The sequence below is a fragment of the Bombyx mandarina genome, chromosome 15 (assembly GCF_030267445.1).
Source record: "Bombyx mandarina strain Sakado chromosome 15, ASM3026744v2".
In the NCBI taxonomy this organism is placed as follows: domain Eukaryota; kingdom Metazoa; phylum Arthropoda; class Insecta; order Lepidoptera; family Bombycidae; genus Bombyx; species Bombyx mandarina.
Genome location: NC_143221.1, coordinates 12930972 through 12951283, shown reverse-complemented (window position 1 = coordinate 12951283; position 20312 = coordinate 12930972). Strand labels below are relative to the sequence as shown.

Genomic DNA, 20312 nt, shown 5'->3' with positions numbered 1-20312 from the left:
ATAGTTTTATTGCATAAATAAGTGAACAAGCTTATGGCCCCCGAGCGCTAAGTAGTTATCGGAGGCCACAATTAATAAACAAACAATAATCGGATTTTGTCGGATAACATAAATAATTTCGAAGACACGTATATTTGACGTTTTAAAATTACAACTAAACTGTCGAATTTATTTTTGTAAATTAAGGTCGGGAAAAACTTGGAAACTTGAAAAAGAAGCCTTCATTTTGATAGAAAAAAAAAATACTCATATAAAATTGAGTACCCAGAAATCTAAAGGTACGCACAGTGCTCATGTTCAGTAAAGTTCAACACTTAAAACGTGTGCCATTTTTTCTTCGCATTTTGTAGAAACTTTGACAACCGGCTATTTTCAGCATTCCAGTGAAAGTTTTTGGCATAGTAGATACTTACCAACAAAGAACAGGGGTGGCGCGCAATACATTAAAAAAAAGTTATAGTATAATTAAAAGTACTTTTACGGTTTAAACTCACGATTTTACTTTCTTATCTATCTTGAAATTATTTCCGATGTTTTAAAAACTTTAAAGTGTTCTAGTATTTTTGTTATGTACTAGCCAAAATCATGCGTGGTGCCGCTTTTAAAATAAATTCTGTTCATTTGTTTTCGCGGGAAGTAATAAATTTATTTAATGTTATGTTGACGATAGACTTTTAATTAATAGACAACGAAAAATGAAACGTATAATTATCTCGTAAGCCTATTAAATTAATTGAATAAGTGTCAAAACATTGGTTATGTAGGTAATTAAATAAAATCATTTATACGATCTGTATTCAATGCTGGCCGTTACATTATAACATTCGAAGCGAAGATTAATATTTTAATGAAACTGTCTAAAGATACTATAATAATTTGTATTGAAATTTTAATTAACAAGATTTATTATATGCACACTGATATGTGCAAATTTATGGACGGTTCTGGTAACATTTTTAACTTTGAATATTTTAACTTTTCATGATTTACACTTATCTCAACCAGGATACAGTCGTCAGTGCTATTAACCTTAAATCAACAAGGAATTGTATTAGATTCAGACAAGCTCTTACATTTTCCATTCTCGATGATGTGATTCCGTTGTGTTCCAAAGAAAGAAATAAGAGGAAAATCAGAAAGGATTCCCAATTAGGTTAAATTGAAAACATTGTCAATGTGATTGAAAATAAGAGTGAGAATAATACTTGTGAATTCTTTGTCGCCCCGTCAAGAACGTTCGTCTCGCTTGAGGCCATTCTTGTTTGTATGCTTAATATCTCACTCAGGTCTGAGCTCAGCATTCACGGGAAGACGAAAGGCTACGAGTTCATATGAAATCTGCTCGACTTACGCCTTTTTGTTTTGTTAAGGAGCTTTACCTAGACATTTCAATATCTGATGCTGACACGACTGATATTAGATTTTTCTTTAGGTTTCGTTTCATGTTCCACTTATAAGACATCCTTGTAGGTAATGTTTTTATTTCAGTCAAGCAGGATAGGTACTTTATGTCGTATGTTCTATATGCGAGGTATGTTTTTTGAAACTACAAACAATACGCTAGAACCTCTTTACTACTATACTTGTTAAAGATATAACGATATCATGACCTTTCCATTTTATAGTTTGGGCTTACATTTTTTTTTTTTACGTTGGTATTCGTCCAATTCTGTTACTGCTTTGCGATGTAATGTTTTCGCCCTGTAAAACACCACAATAATTTATACCATAATCTGGGTTAAATCGATTTCATAAAATAATAAAATAAATAGAATGTTACTGTATAACTTTTAATTTCCAAATATCGAATATGAGAGAAACAGTCATTATTTTTTTAAGTTATTGCATAGCTTTTATCGCGGGCTTTGAGCGCGGCGACCGAATTAAGAAATTCCGTAACGAAAATAAAACCTAACACCCTCCACTCCGCCTACCGTGTAGCTCGCGTTTTTTGCTTTTTTTAATGTTTATAAATATAGCGTGGTCTTTTTTTATTATTGTTTTAATATTAAATTATTATTGTCTAATTATAATTACATAAGTTGATAAAAAATGCTATGCAATAGCTTTACCGCGGCAGTCCTCGAGTGCCACACGTGTTTTTTTTTTGTGTATTCACTGTCGCTCGTGGACTTCAGCAACGCCTGGGGCAGAGCCTAGCCGCTGCCTACCATATATTTGTGCTGTGATTAATACTATCATAATATTCTCTGATAAATTTGTTATATTTTTAAGTTGTGTTTAATTGTGTATATGAACATGTAAGTGAATATATGAGTATATGATATAGATTATATATAGATATATGTGTAAATTTTACATTATTATCATGATATAAAGTTGTGTACGTTATGTATATATACACATATATACTGTGTATGTGTTTGTATATTGTATAATGTAGTTTGGTTGTTTCACATTAAGTTATGCACCTACCACAGGATTCTCTACATCGCCCTTGGTTGACTTGTAGAGAATGCCTCGGGCATTAAGTCCGCCATTGTACTTCTGTGCATTAAGTTAAATAAATAAATATTACAATCCATGAACTATTAAAAATAACTTTTTCTTTTAAGGTTGGGAAATCAATTTACGGATACATAGTCGAGGGGGTAACAGATCGGGCTATGTTGGACTCCTGCGCCTCCAGAGAGGGAGAGGGAGAGGAGGAGGGCGAAGGTCCTCTAACTAAAAATAACCTAGAGCCACAACTAAAACTATTTTTACGGTTTTTACGGTACTATTTTTGCGTTCATGGTCCATAGAAACCGTAAAGGTAACAGCGGAAATTATAAAAAGGAAAATGGTGTACGCGTTATTAAACCGTAAATACTACAATTTATTTAAGTCTACGCCTGGCGAAAATCGAAGACAATAGTAAACCTCAAGTCCCTAGATAATTTCCCCAATAAAATTATTTTAGGCGTCTTAGGTTGTAATATAATGTCTTTGCAAACACAAAAGGACACAAAGAAAGTTTTTATTTAAGACGAATACAATATATAGAAAGAAGGAGAAAGTAAACAAGAAATAGATAGTCCAAGCAACACAAGCAGGTACACGAAACAAAAAGCAATAATTAAAAGGCGTAGTACAAAAAGAATATACGGGATGCGCGCTCGCAAGTCAGATTTCGACTGGTGGCGGTGGATCGGTAAAAATGCGACGACCGGTTCGTCTATGCACCGATGTACTAGCGAAATATTATGCAGTTATCGCCTGACTTTGCTTGTGAATTTTATTTTGTTTAGTGTAAATAATGTTTTGTATGATTGTGTGATAAATGAATGTGTTGATATAAAATAAAGTATGTATGTGTTGTTGTGTAGTGTAATTATAATAAAATATTATAAAATAAATAAATACATGTGAGTCACCCACATTATCTAGTATACGATGTACATAATATCTTCTCAGACTCGATCATTAGTTTAATGGCAAACTTCAAGAACCACAGATTATGTACGGTAACTAAAATTATTAATGTGGTTTTTACAACAGTGACGTTTTTGAGCGTTATGATTTTTTAAAAAGGTTGAATGTCCATGTAACTGTACCTTTAAGCCAAGCGTTATATTTTCTTCTTATATTCAATTATAATATATAAAAAATGACATGAACCGAAATTAGATGAAGTTAATTAATTGGAGACTTTAATTAAAAGGAATGAAATTAAATTAAACGAGATGAGATTGGATGAAATAAAGTTATTTACTGAGATGTTTTCGGTGGACTTTTTGGAGGAACTCGAGAAGACGTAGCTAGCGGCTTTGTTTCATTTTCCCATATTTGTGCACTTTCACAGAAGAGAAACGGTTAATAAACCACCGTTGTTATACATTTAAACCTGAAGAAGCGTTAAATGAACAAAATATAACAATTCACACAACTTTGCTACACGCTGTCCCTCCAAAATTTAATATTTACGTAAAGATTTACAAATATACTACCAAATATAATAGAGGTTTACTATCCGAACGATTTTATGCAATTGAAAAAAATTACATCAATCAATAATTATGGTGTATTTTATTATATATTTCCGAAAACAGTGATTAGAAATGCAGATTACATTGGTTAGAAGCGGAGACGTATAATATTATTATTTTCAATAAAATTAAATAATCATTGCATTAAAATACCATAGAATAGTATTTAACATTCATAGAATTGATAATATTTCTCGATAAATTCGATTTGACAGTAAATTGAATAATACAAAAAATATTATTTATAGCTGTAATAATACATAAACAATATTTATTTGCTGATAGTTACTGATAGCGTTTTTTAAACGAAAATTTGTCATGTTTTGGTAAATTAATAAATAATTGCTGTTTTAAAATTAATAAATTCTATTAAACATTATTTTATTTCAATATTTATCTGATTTAAGACATAAAAACGAAACTTCAACTCATAGCAAACCAAAATTCTCACTTCGATTTATTGATATTCATCATAATATTTATTGTAAGAGGGGAGTGAGCACAGAAATGTTATATGATATAGGAGTATGGGAGGAGCAAACACGTTGCGCTTTTTTTTTCTTGCTTAGATGGACGAGCTCACAGCCCACCTGGTGCTAATTGGTTACTGAAGCCCATAGACATATTATACAACGTAAATGCGCCACCCACCTTGAGATATAAGTTCAAAGGTCTCATATAGGTATAGTTACAACGGCTGCCCCACCCTTCAAACCGAAACGCTTCACGGCAGAAATAAGCAGGGCGGTGGTACCTACCCGCGCGGATACACAACAGGTCTTACCACCAGTCATGACTGAACACTTCTATCGCACTGGTAATGAAAGAAGACTTAAAATAGCTGAACTATTTGAATTAATCCACACAGGGATCGATAGCGTTTCACTGCACTTTAATTAAGAACACGTTAACATTGTGTCTTCATTCTAAATACATATAGTAAGTAAATTGCTAGTGAAGGTATTCATTGCAACACGTTTTCTCACTTAAGCACTAAAGTAGTAAATGATATATGCATTTCGTTTTTATTTTATTTATTTATTTTTTATTGCCCTTGTAGGCAGACGAGCATACGGCCCACCTGATGGTGAGTGGTTACCGTCGCCCATGGACTTCAGCAATGCCAGGGGGCAGAGCCAAGCCGCTGCCTACCGAAATTACGCTATATTAATTACTACCGAATACCGCTTTATAATGTAATCCCTTATTTTGTGTGTTTTATGAAGAGAAATAGGAGTCGTCCCTTACTTCCGTTAGGTAATCCGAAAGAAACGAGATCGGTATCATTGCATGACACGGAATAGTTTCCCCCCTAACAATCCTTTGTTTATTCGAATAAATACTACAAAGGAATCACTGTCTTATTTCCATTAGAAATAAGAAATGTTTTTAAATATAAATGTGAATCGAATAAGCTTTTTTAGCTTTTAATCAGAGCTGTATTTATTATTTAAACGCGACTTATTAGAATAAAGTAAAAGCAGAGTTTGATTTAATAAAAAAAAAATTGAATTCTGAAATTGAAAATAAACGAAAGAACGTTGTAAATTTCTTATTATGATTAAAACTAGTTTTATGGTTTAATGTCGAGTTTTTTTATTGTCATTATATTAATTCTGACGTTCCGAACACTATACAGTTTTGCTTGTCACGGATTAATAAGTTGTTTTTCGTCGACTATAGTATATTTTGTTGTTACCGTATATGTTTCTAAGGGATTTCCCCGTGTTGTAGACCTAATTATAAATAAGATTAATTTTTTTTTATTACGTTTAAATGATCAATTGTCGGTTCTTTCCCGAGCATTGTAACGATTAAGTAAACAGTAAACAAGATCTCAATTGTTACATAACAAAAACAAGCATTTATTTAGAAATTATCGCAACAGAATTGTATAATAATTATAATTTTTATAATAACAATTTTTGTGCTTTTGTTTGGTAAATACTCAATTCAAAGTACATTGCAAAAACAATCTTACGGAAGTCTACAGCAAAAGATGAATTCCCATTTTCCATTTGTTAAAAAATTTAATGCATTTAAAACAGCTTGTACTAAGTTATTGCTGTATTAGCATACAAAATGCTTGTATCGGTCGTAAATACTAGTCGCATACACGAAGCACACTCGTAAATACGTCCATTATATCACCTTGTGAAGATTTCACATAAAAAATAACTGACGAATCGTTGTATTCAGTAACGTAATTGTATTTCTGAATTTATGGAAAAAATTCACTAGCCAACTTTATTGAGGAGCTTCTCAATGCGAATAGTAAGTATGTAATATGTGTATATCTTTATAATGTCTGAAATATTTTTTGGTGAAAACTGAATCGATATTGATGATTCTTATTTCATAAATCTGAATTAATGTGTAAAAAGGGGAATAAAAAAGAAATGGAAATTTATTTGTGTCCCTTTAAAAATTTATAAAAATAACGCGAAGATACATAGTTGCGATACATGATTTGTATTTGACAAACACATTTATTTATGTAATGTTTACTGCTTTAGTGAATTTCAACCTTATGGTATAAACTGTTTCCGTACTAAAATAAGGGAACATGTAGGTGTTGAAAAGGTGTTGATATTGCACTTCACACAATATGTATGTTTTATGTATATTTTTCAAAAATTACTAAACGTAATTTGTTTTTTTCATCATGGCTTAATTATGTAGATTTATTCCAGTTCTAGTGATATTTTATGTGTTTATTTGATAAATGTCGTATAAATTGGTAAAGAGCAGGAGCCCTAATTTTGTCGCTAATTATCCTCAGTGGCGAAACTGCATACCGACTGAGTGTCATTAAATTAATATGGATGCGAAAGAGCCTGTAAAGACCTACATGAAAAAAAAATTATTTTGATTTGATTTGTTTTAAATTTATTATATTTATTAAAACCGAACAAGAATCATTGAACCTTGACACAGATTAGGACTTTTTGCAAAATTTCATATGATTAATCACAGGTAATAATAGTAATACACACAGATAATAATATGTAGGAATTAATAAATATTGAACATAGCTTCTATATTTTTGATTGAAAATGTAAAAAAATGTGACGTAAATTTAGAAAAAAAATATGTAAATTTATTTTTTGTCTATAATTTAATTAAACATTGGTATTGCACGTGTCACGCTCGTTGCTTCAGCTGTTTCCATAAAAAAAAAATCAATACATTAATTACAAGAGACGTTATCAGTATATTCACAAAGGGAATTTTTAAATTGCAAAGCACTTTCACTTCAATCCCTGGATTATTCTTTCTGTATTTCGATTACGACTCGGAGATGAACTTATTCTGTTTGAGAGTGATAATGGGAAAGTTCTATTAGCCTCTTTGGTTGTTAATGACGGGCCAGTTTCGTATATAATATATAATATAATCTGAACTGACTCTTTGACTCTCTGAAGTTCAATTGGCCAATGTAATTCACATTTCGCCGGCAGTTGCCGTAATTCGTAACAAAATATATCAAGTCAAGATAAAATATTGTTTTAATGAAACACTAAAATCTTGATATATTAATACTATTTAATGAAGCATCTACTGAACGTTTATAATGGTGTGTTGTTTAATCATGCAAAATAGGCTTTGTGAATTCTAATGAAACTTGCCATAAAGCTAGTTAATAAACTGGATTCTTAATAAATGGAATAGTGTTTATCAAAATAAATCAACTGGTCAACGCCAGATATACCGGCAAGTGTAAACACAAAAGTACTCACTGGTTCGTTACGTTACGTACCAATGGATATACAAATTAACTTGTACTTTATGGATCAGGGATTGGCATAAGCAACGACTTGTTCCGGCAATTACACTATCTCTGAATTTTAAATTGAATGCGAATGAAACCGCAAGGTTCATCTATTATTCTTTTTATTGCTTAGATGGGTGGACGAGCTCACAGCCCACCTGATGTTAAATGGTTACTGGAACCCAATTACATCTACAACATAAATGCGCCACCCACCTTGAGATATGAGTTCTAAGGTCTCAAGTATAGTTACGACGGTTGCCCCACCCTTCAAACCGAAACGCATTACTGCTTCACGGCACAAAATAGGCAGGGTGATGGTACCTACCCGGGCGGACTCACAAGAGGTCCTACCACCAATACAAAGTTCTAGCTGTTTCTATTCTAAAAATATTTACAGCGACTTATTGCATGCGAAATGCTTGAAGCTTTAACACGTCCGTGTTTCGGTCGCTAAAGGGCGCCTTCAGACGTTAATATCCGGTTTATTTTGGTTACCGACTGTAGAGGCTATGGCAATGTACTCAGCGCTTGAATATTTTGTGTTTGTATGTGAACTTTGCGAGCTGCTGTTTTTACGAAACTTGGAAACGAATTACGCTTATTTATAGTTGTGTTGTTTTGTAAGTTTGTAGTTTAAATAAATTTTTGTTATTGCTTAGATGGGTGGACAAGCTCACAGCTCACCTGGTATTAAGTGGTTACTGGATATACCATACACATCTACAACGTAAATGCGCCACCCACCTTGAGATATAAGTTGTAAGGTCTCAAGTATAGTTAAAACGGCTGCCCCACCCTTCAAAGCGATTTTTTTTTTATGATTTTAGGTTTTATGTAGGTTTGTTAAATAGTATTTTTAATGTTTAGAAGTTTCCAATGTTGTGATATATTAGATTCTGATTATTCGGCTGGTCAGCTGAGTTGGCTGTCAGTTCAAGAAAATTATCAGGGAAGGTCCAGTCATACTTGCTATTTGAAGGTTTTCATGATGAATTAAATAAACAAACGTTTTATGTTCAAAATTATTTTATAATGTATTTTCGGTACTGGTAACACACGTGTTTGGGTATATATGTACAATACAATACCCAGATGCCGAAAGTTGAATATTTTAACGAATTGTTTTAAAACTTTCTAGATTATTTACTATATATGTTTTAGAAATATTATTTGCACATTTTCCAACTTTTCTCAACTGAATATCATTTATTAAATGTGGTAAAATCATATTTAGAACACGTTAAATACGTTAAGTTGTGTAATGAAGATAGCCGCGAAAGTTTAAAACAATCTGTAAAGATTACGGGAATCGAACGCCCACTGACGCCGCGTGGTAGTTACGTTACGTATCAAGGAGATGGGACACCGACAAAAAGATGCCTCATAATGATTTGGTAACGAAAAACCATATTTATAAGCACTAGCACAATTCTTCATTACTGAATCATAGATTAATCTCTATATATAAAATGAATTGCTGTTCGTTAGTCTCGCTAAAACTCGAGAACGGCTGAACCGATTTGGCCAATTTTGGTCTTGAATTATTTGTGGAAGTCCAGAGAAGGTTTAAAAGGTAGATAAATATGAAAATACTCGGAATTAAATAAAAATAACAATTTTGTTTTTCCTTTGATGTGTCCCCCGTCGGTCTTTTATTTATCGATTGAGGCACTACGAAGTCTGCCGGGTCAGCTAGTTAAAAATAATAATTTAATAACAACAATAACTTTATCTTATACACAGAGATAGACAAAAAATAAAACATTGAGTTTTTAGAAGTATTTATTAAACGCACTAAACAATGTAGTTAGTATAAATGTATAGTAACATAAGTCTGTATCAAATATTATATGTTACTTAAAAGCCCAATAAAACAATTAAAAACGAATGAATTTTATGACGAAAACAAAAAAAAACGTGACTATTGCTATGGTAACAATTATTTTTGCATGAAAACAGGACTAGGACCAAAAAAAAACCTATTACAAATATTACTGACTGGTGGTAGGACTTCTTGTGAGACCGCACGCGTAGGTACCACCACCCCGCCTATTTCTGCCGTGAAGCAGTAATGCGTTTCGGGTTGAAGGGTGGGGTAGCCGTTGTAGCTATATTGAGACCCTAGAACTTATATCTCAAGGTGGGTGGCGCATTTACATTGTAGATGTCTATGGGCTCCAATAACCACTTAACACCAGGTGGGCTGTGAGCTCGTCCATTCATATAAGAAAAATAATAATATATGTACGTATATTACGAGATCGTTAATTACAAATCAATAGCCATCCAATATGGCCCATATTCTGTCAAAACTAAGCGACTGCCTAAACTATACACTTATTTATTAGTAAGTATTTTATTATATGATAGCTTAGCTTTGTACTTTTTTTACATGACGCTTAGCGATCGATGTTTACATTAGTCGACTACTCTCCTCTATCAGTAATACAGGTTGTGTTTTACGCTAAAGGTTCGTCCGGTAAGTTAATCTACACAAAACGTATAAAAAAAAACACGTGTGCACCCGGGGACTGCCGCGGTAAAGCTATTGCATAGCATTTTTTATCAACTTATGCAATTATAATTAGACAATAATAATTTAATATTAAAACAATAATAAAATAAGACCACGCTATATTTATAAACATTAACAAAAGCAAAACATTAACTGTCCCTTTCACATTCATAAGCTAGACCGCGCGAGAGAGAGATGGGCAGACTTTTCATGATGCGCATGCAGTGCGACGTCACGCCGCGCATTTTTTCACAAACACTACACAAGCGCAACGTGTGAATGTGTTGAACGCGAGCTATATGGTAGCCGGATGGGGGTTTTAGGTTTTATTTTCGTTACGGAATTTCTTGATTCGGTCGCTGCGCTCAAAGCCCGCGATCAAAGCTATGCAATAGCTTAAAATAACATAATAATATATACATTTATAGTATATATTTTACATTCAATTATTATATTTGAGTATAAATTAAATTTCATTGCAAAAGAGTATAAATAAATAAATAATAGGTCATTTATGTTTTTTAAAAAAGGACAGCGTCTTAAAAAAACAGTAGTGTCCTGCCGAAAACAGTACGAATGGTCACCATAGCTATTGCTGACAATTACCGATCGAACGATCACGTTTGCTACTCGCGAATACCTACAATTTTTATTACGTAAAAAGCGAACGAGCTAAAGCTCATGAATCGACAGGCCTTATAAAGTTCTAGACCAGTTATGTCGTATGTTCTAGGTCGTAAATGCGTTTAATAGAACACTCAGACCAATTGGAACATCTGTGAGAGTTTGTATATGGAACTCGTCTGATTAATAAGATATAAAAGAATTAATAGCGGATGTTGTCGATTTATTCCAATTTTATAACGTTTTCGAGACAAACCTGCGGAATATTCATGAGTCTATGAATGCACAAAAGCGTATCGGAACAGAGACATCGTTTAAAAATACATATACTCAAATATATACGATTTACTATCATTAATGTCAGAGCATAAACGCAATAAATTCAGAACATTATCGCATTTATTTCACTTAATACCTTTTTAGTAAAAACCCATCCATCTCTTCCAGTGTAGTATTTATCGAGTGTAATCAGTAAATGTGGTAGATAATATAAATATCTACCTAATTTTAATACCTAATAATAATACCACACAGCGTGCTTAGTGCGAGTTTTTTAACGTTCTCGATAGCGTAAAAGTTAACTCAAATTTGAATGGAGTTGGAACGTTTGCCTATTTTTGCGCTAGGGGTGCTGTTCCAAGCACAGCATTCCAAGCATACTGCATTGGTTAATAGGGCATACCGACACCGCCACCTACCATGGGGTATATCAACATATTTCAGTCATGGTATCCATAACATCGTGCATATTTCGCAATTCTAATGCGGTCTCAAATCCATACTTATCTGCGAGCTCCTATAGGCCGGCTTCCATCGTATCCGATGTGCAATAGTTAGTATATTTGTTATATTAAACACTCTTACAAGCAGTCTTTTCTTCTGTATAAAGACGCCGTTGTTTTAATATGGCATCATATTACGGCATTCACAGTGTGCATAATCTATTTGTGCACATATGTCTCAGAATCAGCGTCTTCAACACTGAAAAATAACATGCATGACTTAATTCACATTCATAACATTACCCCTGCATTGTTCTAACTTAACAATGAAACTCTGACGATTACTGAATGAATGTATCAACGAAAAAAAAAAGTTTAACAATGGTGCTAACCTGTTGTCTGATGTAACGGTATTTATATCGATATGCTGTTAAATATCGATATCCCACTGAAGCGGTAATCAAAAATGCTATAAAATAATACGACCCTAGTCTGGGATGACTGTTCGTGTATGTTTTTTTTAAAGTTTTGACACTTCTGTTATTACTTTTTTATGTTGTTACCGCCCACGCCACATTGTTAAGGCCAAATTTTCCTCCAAGCTCCATCGTTACGTCTTTTGTAGGCGTGTGTTGTAAAGCAACACTAAATAAAAGCTTTCGCAACGTCCTCATCGATAGACTCCGTAATTAAATAGCTGAGGCTCTGTACAGTAAATCTTAATTAATTATTCTTAAATGAGGACTGTAAATTTGTCTAAAATTTTATGATGAATTTGTTATAGGCTTTTTTCGTTGTTATATGCGAGTATGTTTAAAATGGTTCTTACTGGTCGTAGGACGTCTTGTGAGTCCGCACGGCTAGGTACCACCACCCTGCCTATTTCTGCCGTGAAGCAGTAATGCGTTTCGGTTTGAAGGGTGGTACACTCGTTGTAACTATACCGAGACCTTAGAACTCATGTCTCAAGGTGGGTGGCGGCATTTACGTTGTAGATGTCTATGGTATCCGGTAACCACTTAACACCAGGTGGGCCGTGAGCTCGTTCGTCTAAGCAATAAAATATATAACAAAAAATTATCTTATAATCTGACAGGTAATAGTTTAGAATTTTTTGGGTATTTTTTGGCGAGTCGCCAATATCCTTTAAATGTGTTTTACACTTTAATCTCCGCGACAACGAAAACTGTAAAATATCAGACAAGTCATAGTAAAATTACTTATTATAATTATTAATTAGCAAATTATAATATGTTCTGAATGTTAATGGATAATTACTTATAGCAATCTGCCCTTAAACGTACACATCCCAATCCTCAAATTCTCAAATCATGTATGGCGATTTAAAATATCTCAGTTGAAATAACCATTCATTTCTCCTACAGCACCTAATGCTAAGCACAGGTCTCTTCGAAGCGTTTCTATTATACCTTTATATGTCCCATACATTTCACGTTTTTTTTTTATTGCTTAGATGGGTGGACGAGCTCACAGCCCACCTGGTGTTAAGTGGTTACTGGAGCCTATAGACATCCACAACGTAAATGCGCCACCCACCTTGAGATATAAGTTCTAAGGTCTCAAGTATAGTTACAACGGCTGCCCCACCCTTCAAACCGAAACGCATTACTGCTTCACGGCAGAAATAGGCAGGGCGGTGGTACCCGCCCGCGCGGACTCAGAAGAGGTTCTACCGCCAGTAATTACGCAAATTATAATTACGTAAATGTAACTATGTTGAAACACACATTTAACCTGTGTAGAGTAGATTATAAATAAAAATTGATCGATCGATCGACCCGTCGATAGTAAACTACCGTCAGACGACTTTATTACCGTTCTAGTTGCCGTAAACGTAGAAATAGATTTATTAGTCGAACAGTTTTGTAGCACTTTATAATTGAGAACGATTTGTTGGAATGACGCGCTATGCTTTAGCAGTAGAAACTCGCCGGCTCAGGTTGTTCGGCGACTATAAATTTTAGAGAAATATAACTGGATTTGTATTCGCCTTTCTTAAACGCAGAATAACATTGGAATCATGTTTACGAACGAAAAATAGAGAAAGCCTTTAAATAATATGAATATCACCGCTAATATTCATAAGCCGAGGGATGAGAGCAACTTTACAGGAGAGCCATTTTAAAATTTAGAAAATATAATAATATCATAACCAAAAAAAAACACTTCTTCGGCTATTTGAATGGGGTAAGCTTATTGGAAGTTCAATTAAAACCATCTAACTGTTAAAACTAATACCAAATAAAACGCACCCTTAATTACAAAGATAAATGTCGCGAATTAAACGAAATGCCGCTAAAACCTAATCGCCTTTCACCCCTCGAAGTGATTGTATCAAGAAAAACGTCTTGAGGAAGTTTAAAAATAAAACGTATGTACTAGGAGTACATAGTTAATAAACAAACGCCAATCGTAATCGTAACGTATTCGTAATAAAGACAGAGTGAGATATGTCAACTCGATAGGGTTTTTATCGCCCGCGGAGACTGATGAGTTTAATTAAAGTCATAATTCCGAGAACAAACCCGCAGTAGGTACCCGTTATATATCTACGTAGAGTAAGCAGTCAGATGTCGGCACCACAACGTCTGAGACTCGGTACAGAGTCAACCGCTAGCAACCACAGCTTTGGCATTCACAAATTTAAAAGAGCTCCAACCGAAACATCTTGCAAACAAATTAGAGTTCTTTGTTGTTTTGACATTCGACAATGACTATTTAAGTACATTATGTATATTCACGCTTCTTAAGATTTAGGAACTACCGTATCATCCACTGTAAATATAATAAACTAATTTGTTTTTATACTTTATCTGATTTTAGATGAAGCCTTTCCTTCACATTTTCATTTTAATGAAGAAAATCATTTAAATAATTAAAGAAAGCTACTAAAATTGAAAGTGAAAGACAAAAAGATCAAAGTGTATAATGAAACCGTGGCAAGCGGTGACAGAACGATAATTTCCTTGCAAAAAGTTTCATTTCTAAATTTTTTATATCTACAATAATACGGAATCAGCAATTATCCAACTAAAACTATAAATAAGTTTCGAATTAAAAATAACTAAATGTGTTCTGTATATTAAAATAAACAAAATGCGTCAATTCCGATTGAACTGACGACGGACTGTCTTCTGTAAAACCAACAAATAAAATTAATTGCTTTCGGCCAAATACGTGTCACAGTAGCAAAAACTTTAATGATAATAATAAAAAAAACGAGTCGTTTTGGCGATGACGTATTTGAAATCATTTGAAAGACTTGAAAATAATTCCACTGAAACTCTAGACAGACTACCAGCCACGTGTCAACTACATTTATGTTTGGAGGCCTGTTTACACATATCTAGTTGCGAAATAGTCAGTAGATAGTTATGTGTTTTTGATACGTAAATTAAATAAACATAATGCGGATGTGTGTTGCTTGCTGGCGTTTGCAACAGGTCCAATATCAAGCGTGCATTGAACACTTTTCAACAAGCCGTTGAGCTTCTCGCCGGATCTTCTCAGCGGGTCGTCATTCCGATCCGGTTGTAGATGCATTCACGAAGCAGCTGCTTTTGAGCTGTTAGCTTCCCTTGGGAGGCACTCGGGAAACTGTTAGCAAATCCCGCCCCTCCTGGCTGAGCCTTGCTCGCCCACCTGTCCTCGTGAAACTGTAAAGGCCATCGGGCCTCCAGTAATCATTCCTTCATAAAAAAAATTTTCAACATACTCGTAGCTAATAATAAAAAGAGCGTTCGTTGTCGGGTTTTGGTATTTCATCATGAAATTCAATTATTAATTTTAGAATAAAGGATGAAAACAAATTATTATTTCTAATTATTTTCTATCCCCTCAACATAACGAATCTTTGTATTCGTTTTTCAGCAGCGAGTTTTCTGTTCACTGTGCCAAAATAAATGTACTGAAATTGTTATTCATATTTTACGTTTCTTTCAAAATTTAACAAACATATTTACGGTCACAAAACTAAATGGCTTCAGCATTACATAAAAGAAATATTGTCGTAAAAATGTACCAATCGTTTATCAGCAAATTATTGAATTTTTTGTAACCCATATTTAAACAAAAAAAAATTCCCCCGTTTCAAAATCAGAAAAAATAACTTTAAACTATTAAAAATATATTTAACTATTAGTTAGCTTATATATTAGTTTTGGTACGAATCCACTTTGATATTGATATTTCGACTGGCAACGTGTAAAACGCGCATTATTTAAGTGTCGGTGTACCATGGACAGGTTCAAGGCTGCGGTCGCGCATTGTTCTGTGATATCTAGACGAGGATAGCAGCGGCTCGCTTTTGTACAATTCGCAGTTTATTTTTTGCGGCGCCCTGAAATAGATCTAGTCGAGACTTGAAAAACGTTTATTATTATTTTGTATTTGTGCCGGCACCAGCGAAGCAGTGTGAATTCCAAACGAAGCCAAGATGTAGCTAAACTTTTTACTTTTGTGAGGACATATTATGGTATAACACAGTTTTATATCACGTCTCAAGAAGGCCCACGTATGATGTCAACGACCCTCGGTACCAATTTGACACTAAATTGGCAAATCTCCGTCTAGCATTCCAGTACAATAAACACTAGTATGCCTTTTGGCAAACGAAATGTGGGGAGATAGAAAAAAAGCTGGATGATATAATAAAGACTGCTGGAAAAAATTGGATGCATTTGGCCAAGGACAGGGAAAGGTGGAGAAGGATGAAGGAGCCTTTTAACCAAGAAGGGGCCATATAAAGAAAAAAAAAGAAGAAATAACTAGTTTATAATCTGATATATAATTGTATTGTTGAGTGGAAATAAAGCTATAATAATTAAAGCACTAGTATAATGCATTGTTTATTTATCGAATGAAAGTTAGGCCACATTCGAAACAGCAAATGGTGAACAGCAGTTCTTTTTAAAAGAGTTCGACATGGCCTCTTCTATTTCTCCTATTTCTGCGTCAACAGTCGCTGCCTAACTAGACGGTATCAATTCGTTCATGTCCTCACTTTGCGGTCCGGAAAACATAAAAAGTAACGCGAATATCGATTTTTATATAGCGGCCCGTGGTCATAAACTAAAAATCTACTGCTGCCCGCACCCGTATTGGGAAATACTGCAGCGCATAAAAGCTTCGTAAAGTTCTTTACGTCACCTCTCTTTATGATAGGAAAGAAATCGATAGAACGTTCAACTCGCTATGAACGAGCCCCGTCGACGTACTGCGATTAGCAAAGGGGTTGAAATTTGAATACTCTTATATATAATTTGCTGAAAACCATTTCGGAATTTATTACAGTTTTGTGATACAGAACTTTGTTACTTGTCCTTCGGTAACCCGTTTGTATATTTAATTTTAAGAAGATATAGTTAAAATATGTCATATAAAATAGTCTTATTAGAATGCTAAAAACAAAATACATATCTCTTCTTTTTTTTTTATCAAAAGTTTTTCATGTTAAAATTTTGTACAGATATCGCAATTCTAATTTGAGCAAAAATTAATTTGCAATTGAATTTATAGTTTTGATTATTAACCACAAAGTAAGCAGTAATAGTGTCATTAAACTTAAATTTTTAAACATATTATTTATTATAGCAAGTTTTTTTTTTAAACAGGGCAACCCCTTTCAAGCCTGTAAAGAAAGATGCGGACGAGAAAATTTTCCAAAACAATAGAATGCACTAAAAACCATCGAAGTGTTTAAGTATAAACGGACACATAAATATAGGTAGCGTAGTTATGTATGTATTTCAGAATGTTGGCGGCCGTGAGTTAAACCGTTTTCCGTTCGCCATTTATTCGTTATACTGTTTGGATGCTGTCCAATGCGACGAAATTCGTTGAACCGAGAAACACTAACAAATGTTGAGTTGATTTTCTTTTACTGCAATATCGTGATTCGAGTTAGCACTCCCCGTGTTGTCATCTACTCAAAATAATCTACTCATAACAACATATTTACTAACAATAGTGGCACGGCTATCATTAAGTCCACCTCTTTATGACTCATTGATCATTTCATGAATAACTAACTGCTTTGTACATTGTATTGTTATATTACACAATTACGTACGTTCTTAGCTGATTGGACATGTGCATATCCCTGATTCTTATTTGTTTCCATGGACATCACGGCATGAATGCCGCCACGAGGTTAATATTTTTATTGTACTGTATAGCAGGTATCCGACCCTCAAACCGAAATGCATTATGCGTATGTCTCTGTGCCCACAGTATTCGTTTTACCACCCCCTCCTCCGTGCGTCGTATTCCTCAGTGCTGGGTATTGTGACCTTTACGGAGTACATAGGTAAAGGTTTTCTTGGGAAAAGTACTAGTGGTGGGTTCCCGCGTCCTTCCACAGCAGAATTTCAGAGGCGATTTAGTTCGTCTGGGCTACTGAAGCCCTAGTTTGGGTTAATTGGGCGCCGCCCGTTGCTCGGCGTTATATTTTTACGGCTGGGTAGGTGGCATACCATCCGCCAACCCTCCGCTTTTCTCATCTGGGCTTGGGACCGGCAATGGCAGAGTTACCGCCGTTCTACCACCAGTAACCCTAATAATAAATTAATAAAACTGGGCCGATACTCACCAAAAAGATATACATGCCTGCAACTTCAGCAGTGGAGATCTTGCTGATGCGATCTATTTTAATGAATCTGATTCACAATGCTCAATCGTCTTTCCAATTACTTAGGACTGTTACGCTGATGTGATAATTTGAGCCATAATTTTTTTGAAACCTAAAACATTTGTTGACGGGCCCGCAACAAATCCGTCTAACGCGGAAAATCACCGACCCGCCACTGTGAATAAGTACTAAGAACGTTTATATTGAACGTATTGAGTTATATATGTGAACTTAGGTAAGAACTTATTTTTTGCATTCTGCGCAAACCGGCGAACATAAGTTAACAAAGACATAAAAACATTTTAAATGGGCACGTTGTACTATATTATACAATTTGTCCAGTGTGCTTAGTGTGAGTGTTTTAACGTTCTCGATAGCGTAAAAGTTAATTCGAATTTGTATGGAGTTGGAATATTTGCCTACGTTTGCTCCTAGGGGCGCTGTTCCACTGCGTATTTTTTTTTCCTGCCTAAGCTAATAGCCTTGAGAGGCTATTTCAGCGTAACGTTAACTAGTAGGTGAGCTCACGGGGCTCAAACCGGAGTAATGCTAACACTGGCCCCAGTAAGAGCAGTGCTTCGCAGAATCTACCACCGGATCGGAAACGCGACCCACTGAGAAGATCCGGCGAGAAACTCAGTGGGCTGTGTCTATTGGTTAATTCGCTCGTCGAGCCTTTCGACACAAGCGACGGGTTCGACGAGGACGGTGACCGGTGCTTGTGGTACCTAAAAGCACCGTTAATGGCTCGGGAGGATCCATAATGACGTGTTTTGGGCAACGTCGACTGTTTACCATTCGGTCTACAGGATCGGGCATGGCCCACTGCGTACAAATTTGAGTTAACTTTTAAGCTATCGAGAACGCTAAGAAACTCGCACTAAGCATACAGGCTACATCTAAACCTTTGCTGGTAGCGCATTTAAATCCGCATCTGTCTGATCTTGCAAAGCAATTCTATGGTACGCTTTGAAGTGTGCGGTCTCGGGTCTCAAGGTCAACAGGCTTCAGACACATGTATATACATGTATACGTCAACAAAAACATCGTATTCGAACCGGTACACGAGTACACTTCAGTTCAGTCATTAAGGCATAGAGCTTCTGAGGTCAACGGGAACCCTCGTCAGTCTGACAGCTGTCACCGTGGCCTATGTCTTGTACAATTTACACTTACCCGCAGATTGAACAGTATAGGGGAAAGCTAGAACTTAATATGTTTTTGAGCTTTGATTGTTTGGTGAAATTGAGTCGGTTTTTTTGTTTGATTTTATTACACGATGCTATTTATTCACCGTGGAAGTCAATCGTGAATATTGGTTAAGTACGTGTTTCATTAGAAAAAGGCAAGTTACCAATTGCCTGCGGGATTCGAACACCGATGCATCGCTCGATACGAATGCACCGGACGTCTTAATACTTTAGGCCACGACGACCTTGATAATTTAAATGTGGTATCTGAATAAATGAAAGAGCTTAGATTAGTTTTTGTCTCAGGTTTGAATAATAAATGACGATGAACGTAATTTTGGGCAGATCCAAAGTAAGCCTTCTAGGGAACTAACTTCTTACCCGACTGCCGAATGAAGGTAACGTTTTTTCAAGGGTACGTCTAATTCTTTGGGACGCTCTACAGCCTAAACCTTTTCACGGATTACAACAACAAAGTCGGCAAACAAAACCTTAGTCGTCCGTGACCATAAAAGTCTTACAGGATTCGAATCATCGGAAATAATTTAATGAAAATAAAAATACCGAGACAAAATCCTGATAGTACCCTTAAGTTTATTTCGAAAATGTTTGTTATTTTTATGCTCCCGTTTTGTAATATAGTGTATTTAATTGTTCTCAGGTCAAATATGCGGTGGTCAGTGCTGTGGACGAGGGCGGGAAGCAAACCTCAGAGCAGCATTACGCCGAACAGCTGAAGAGAGTATTGCAATATCCACCGTAAGGACTGCTGAACTAATGCTCTCCACCAGGCGGACGTTGCAAGGTATGAATGGACAAACCACTCTTTGTCCTTTTCTTTTGACATG

At 35.0% G+C, this 20312-nt stretch overlaps 1 protein-coding gene across 1 annotated transcript in view; it reads left to right on the top strand.

Moving 5' to 3' along the window:
• Window positions 1-20312, top strand: part of dally (division abnormally delayed protein) — a 157538-nt gene that overhangs the window by 86733 nt on the left and 50493 nt on the right. The window contains exon 2 of the mRNA XM_028184050.2: window positions 20126-20269. Coding sequence (XP_028039851.2) covers window positions 20126-20269 — 144 coding nt within the window. The remainder of the gene's footprint in view (window positions 1-20125; window positions 20270-20312) is intronic.